Raw genomic sequence first — 5,449 nt, 5'->3', positions numbered from 1 at the left:
AATATTGAAAGCGTACACACACACACACACACACACACACACACACACACACACACACACACATGTCGTGAACACAGGTATGTCGACGATAGACCACAGCGCGACGTCCTTTAGATACACATGACGATAAGCTCATTATTCCAAATTGTGCGGCGACCTTCGAGGGCGGGGATACATTCCCATCATCGTACGAAGCACATAATAGGCATGGTGACGCTTAATATTTCAAGAGCATAGTCGGTTCATTCTAATGAATAATTACCAATTAACAAATGCGCAAATCTAGAGACAGACATGCGGAACACGGCCACTGAGTGTCCTTTCATGTGTGGAGCTTTTTTCCCAATTCACGCACTCATTATTATTATTAGTATTATTTATGTGCAACTTCCGTGATATATACGAAAGTGAATACTGATAATAATTAACAGATGCACCGCAACAATTTACAAACAAAAAAATGTGGAACGCTTCACGATTTTGCGTGTCATCCTTGCGCAGGGGCCATGCTAATCTTCTCTGTATCGTTCCAATTTTAGTATATGTACTTTGGAAGTACAACAGTATTGTTTGCGTTCAACTATATATAGCCCCAACTTTGACGCCACGTATGGCATGACAAGGGGCTTTAAAGACTAAACGTTTCTGATAAGATCACTGAAAATAACTCGAGTTAAATAAAATAACATACCGCAAAAAGCATCAGAGCAAATACCTCTTATACGAGTTTTGCCTATGTCTATTTGAAAACATTTAAATTTTCAATATTTGCTTGAAAAACCACATGTTTACGAGGATGAACGCTCTTATGCGAATGGAGTCGCCATCTGTCGAACAACAAAGCAGTTGAAATGGCAACTGACTCCTGGCGGCAGAAATAAAGTAATGCAAGCTGTACTCATATATGGCCTTCGAGATTTGTTCGGGTGCAAAGTTTAGAATGTTTTAACAGTTTTACATAGATGACGGGAGCGTGTAATATTGCTTGCAGATTGTTGTTGAAAATAATTTGTAAAGGGTATTTTACAAGTGCTATAATAATACGCTGCATTATGTTAGACGAATCACCATTTTATGGATTACGCTACGCACAAAGCTTTTTTATTACTTCAGTGATCAGAACAAATTGCCGTGTGGCGTCGCGCAATATGTTGTGGACGTCGATTTATTCAGCCTTCGGCGGCACTCGTCTTTTCCCGTCTATGCGTACGTTCGTGTCCGCGTCGACCGCTGTGGATCATCCGACGATAGCACGCATCGACGACGGGACATCGGAGGTGTGCGCAACGCCAGCGAACCGCCAGGCACGATGCAGTCGCGCATCAACATCGACGAGCCCCGCTGGGACCAGAGCACGTACTGGGGTCGGGCGCGGCACTTCTTCACGGTGACCAACCCGCTCAATCTGCTCTGCACGGGCCACGAGCTAAACGAGTCGCGCGACATCGTCACGCGCTACCGCAAGGGCGAGCACATCCCCGGTCTGACGGAAGAGAAACTGTGGCGAGCCAAGCACGTCTACGACTCCGCGTTCCATCCGGACACCGGCGAGAAGGTGACGATGATCGGCCGCATGTCGGCTCAGGTGCCCATGAACATGACCATCACGGGCTGCATGCTCACCTTCTACAAGACGACGCCGCAGGTGATCTTCTGGCAGTGGGTCAACCAGTCGTTCAACGCGGTCGTGAACTACTCGAACCGTAGCGGAGACTCGCCGATTCCCTTGTCGACGCTGGGTCTCTCTTACGTGCTGGCCACCGGTGGTGCTCTGGGAACGGCGCTCGGTCTGAACAGTCTTGTCAAATCGCTCCCGCCGCTCGTCGGCAGATTCGTGCCGTTCTGCGCCGTGGCGGCGGCCAACTGCGTCAACATCCCCATGATGCGAATGCGGGAGATCAGGCACGGAATCCCCGTGGTCGACGAGAACGGCAACCGGCTGGGCGAGTCCAAGGTGGCCGCCAAGTGGGCCATCGCCATGGTCGTTCTGTCCCGGGTGGGCATGGCAGCCCCCGGCATGGTGTTCCCGCCCATCGTGATGAACACGCTCGAAAAGAAAGGCGTGCTACGGCGCTACCCGTGGATCAGCGCGCCGCTGCAAGTGGGCATGTGCGGCCTGATGCTGGTGTTCGCGACGCCCCTGTGTTGTGCCATCTTTCCGCAGAAGAGCCAGATCGAAGTGAACCAGTTGGAACCGGAGTTACAGGAGGTCATCAAAAAGCTGCCCAGTCCGCCTTCCACGGTGTACTATAACAAAGGGCTCTGAGCTCCATCTCATAAACTGTCTGTTCTGCAATTACATTCTAGAAAATATGGGGTATGCACTGTGGGTTGGGAGTTTCACTGCGGGCAGTCTCAGATTCCAGTCAGGGTGTGACACTGTGTTGGCTTGCTTTCCTGGTGCATGTGTTTCACATCCAGAATTTCACTTCAGTTCTCTTGGGCACCCACCCAACTTTCTCAGGGCTTGCAATGACAGATGCTAGCCTGCTGAATGGCGTATAAAACCACGATTGGGTTGCTTTGGCACCACGGTGAAGAAAGCTGCAAATAATAATGGCAGGGAAGATGCAGTTATCACATTTAAAATGTCCTTGATGTGCTGTTTTGTGACATTTTCTTGGTGATGTTATGTAAATGCATCCGTTGCATTTTATATGCTGGGTTTCAGTCATCTGAATCTTGTCATATCACAATTCTTTTGAGATCATACCCGAAAAGGGTATCTTTTGTGTGGTTAGTGCAAGTCGGAAGCATTATGTGACCCCACAGACGTCGTCAGTAGCAGCCCTTATCCAGCTTAATTAATGCAAGCTGTACTGCAAGAGTTGTGATACCACCATGCTTTATATTCGCACTTCAAGCACCACAAATATATTTTTTGCATGCCTTGCTAAAACTATCGTGAACTCCTTCCATGCTGCCGACTGGAAATTTATTTTGCTGTGAGAGGTTTATTTTTATGCAACTTTTTTGTGGGCAGTTGTACCTTGTGGGCTTTCATGCGTGGTTCCAAAGTGCTCACTAAAGCTATATTTTCTTCAGGGCAACTATTCCTGGCACGCTCTTAAGTGCTGTACATATAATACCCGATCTTGATGAGATGTGCAAAATAAGTTTATTGTTTCCTAAATAATTGTTCTTTATATGGCAAGTGTGACTTGCACCTTCAAACGTGTCATATTCACGTGGCCCGCAATAAACGTTTTTTGTTCCTACTTATCTACTGCTCTGAAGCTATGCTGAGGTGTGAATGGTATCGATGGAGGAAAATGTTTGAGGTGGGTCACAAATGCCAAGTTTGCCTGTGTTCCTGTGAACTGTCTTGCACACTCAGGTTTACTTCATTACCATCAGGGCATAAAAGTTAAGACCACTATCATGACAGCTTTGAAGCCTGAACTCTTTTATAAGAGTCTGGATTTTACATTGATCCCTAGATTTCTTGTAGGGCTCTGCCATTGTAGTTTTTATTTTGTACAAAAAGACGAGCAAACGGCTTCAACACTAACTTTCTGCCATTAGTCACATGCGGCTGGCTAAAAAGCTTGGCATGCAGTCTAGAAAAAACATTTTTGTATAGCAGACCTTTAAAAGAAATTTGGTGTATATGATGCGAGTTGCTTATTTCCTCATGAGTAGCTAGTTTGTAATGTGCATTTTTAAATGTGGAGGTGTCAGTGTGAGGTACAACTCTGGACCATTCGACACAAAAGTGATTGCTTTTAGAAGGCAAGCACCTATGTGTGACCAATTGATTGTTACTCTTGCCATGCTTTGTGCCTAATTGCACATGCCTTGTAAAATTAAAGCACTTGCACGGATAAACAATGCTGGCATTCAAAAGCATGATTTCATTAAGTGCCAAAATGTGAAGAATTTTTGGAGTGTTCTTGTAAAAAATTAGTAATTTCATTTTTGGTATAGTATTTGGTATTGCTAAGTTTCATGCGTCAAAACTATCGCCACTGTATTAGGGGTGCGTATTGCCATAACACTCTGAAGAGCTTATTCAAGAATGAAATAAGAACTGGGACACGGTTATAAAGGACCAACTCATTTATGACAAACATAACATGATATCACTCCGGGCACGTGTCAGTGAAAGGGATGACTGTTGGGTTTAGCGTTCGTAGTGAGGAGCATAAAAAACTAGCTTTGCAAATTTGTCTTCTGCCTTTTTTTAATCATTTTCTGTTTACTGCACAATTTGCATTAAAAAACTGTACTCTTACTTTGGCTGTACATGCAAGTGCGCTGTGCAGCCGTAAGCAGATTATTGTGTGTTAACACTGCCGTGTGCATTGAAGGTTTGATCGCAAAACATAAGTGCTCTTTGTACAACTACGACTTGGCGCCTCTAACACAAATGACATGTAGTCCTTGTAGCAATATAGTTATATTACAGTCCATTGTTTTTGATTGACACGTGTGGTTTAACGTCCCAAAAGCACCATATGATTATGAGAGACGCCGTAGTGGAGACCTCCGGAAATTTCGACCACCTGGGGTTCTTTAACGTGCACCCAAATCTCAGCACACGGGCCCACAACATTTCCGCCTCCATCGGAAATGCAGCTGCTGCAGCCGGGATTCGAACACGTGACCTGCGGGTCAGCAGTCGAGTACCTTAGCCACTAGACCGCTGCGGCGGGGCTATAGTCCATTGTTTCTAAGGCTTCTCTGAAGTACCAAACAACTGCAGGGTGTGCAGCACCTGCTGCATGATGCCGAGTGATGTTCCCCAGTGGCACAATAAACACTATCAGAACTTTGTTGTGGGCGAGTTGGTTCGTGGTCAAACTTCTGTAGTGTAGTGCTATGGAACGCACGGACAGAGAAACACAGAGTGGACACAATGGGCGCTCGTTACATCTACTATGTGTTTTTCTGTCAGTGTGTTTCCTAGCACTGCACCCTAAAACCGTGGCAATAGACACGTCAAAAGCAACCTAATATATTAAGAGTTTTCTGTATGGCAATAATATTTTGTTGAAATTTATGTGTGAAAGAAAAAAAAAATGTTTGAAGGACTCGTTTGGGGCAGCTTTTAAAATTTTGCGTGGTTCTCTACTGTGGTGAAGTGAATTTATTGCTATTCTTTTAAGGTGTTTTCGCACCAAAACACAAATTGTTGTGTCGAATGTAGCTCACAAGGGGGGAAGGGGCATGTTCTGTCCCCGGGAAAATGTTGAGAATAGTGTGATGGATGGATGAGGGAACCTTATTAATGTCTGATTGGTCGCGCTAGTGTCTAGAACTGAGTGAGCATGTGTTTAATAACTGTTCCAGCATTATTATACAACTTTAAAATTCCTGTAGTATATTTTTAGAAAGGGACATTTTACTCCTACCAAGTGTGTCACAGTCAGTAGTTCAAAAAGTACTCACTCTTACATGCTGTGAAACTTTCAAAGCAGAATTAAAACACTCATGAGGAGGTATGTAA

At 45.0% G+C, this 5,449-nt stretch overlaps 1 protein-coding gene and 1 non-coding gene across 2 annotated transcripts; one reads left to right on the top strand and one right to left on the bottom strand.

Annotated features, from left to right (window-relative positions):
* Positions 1-456: 456 nt before the first annotated feature.
* On the bottom strand, positions 457-559 carry LOC142804321 (U6 spliceosomal RNA). The gene has a single exon (XR_012894590.1). It is a non-coding gene; the product is annotated as a U6 spliceosomal RNA (small nuclear RNA).
* Positions 560-1,234: 675 nt separating this feature from the next.
* Positions 1,235-4,775, top strand: LOC142804097 (sideroflexin-3-like). Its single transcript, XM_075890667.1, has one exon. The coding sequence runs from the start codon at positions 1,310-1,312 to the stop codon at positions 2,264-2,266; it is 957 nt and encodes a 318-aa protein (XP_075746782.1). The 5' UTR covers positions 1,235-1,309; the 3' UTR covers positions 2,267-4,775.
* Positions 4,776-5,449: the final 674 nt, after the last annotated feature.

This window comes from Rhipicephalus microplus, chromosome 3 (assembly GCF_043290135.1).
Source record: "Rhipicephalus microplus isolate Deutch F79 chromosome 3, USDA_Rmic, whole genome shotgun sequence".
NCBI lineage: Eukaryota > Metazoa > Arthropoda > Arachnida > Ixodida > Ixodidae > Rhipicephalus > Rhipicephalus microplus.
Note: the sequence above shows the minus strand (reverse complement) of the source record. Positions and strands in the feature narration are given on the sequence as shown.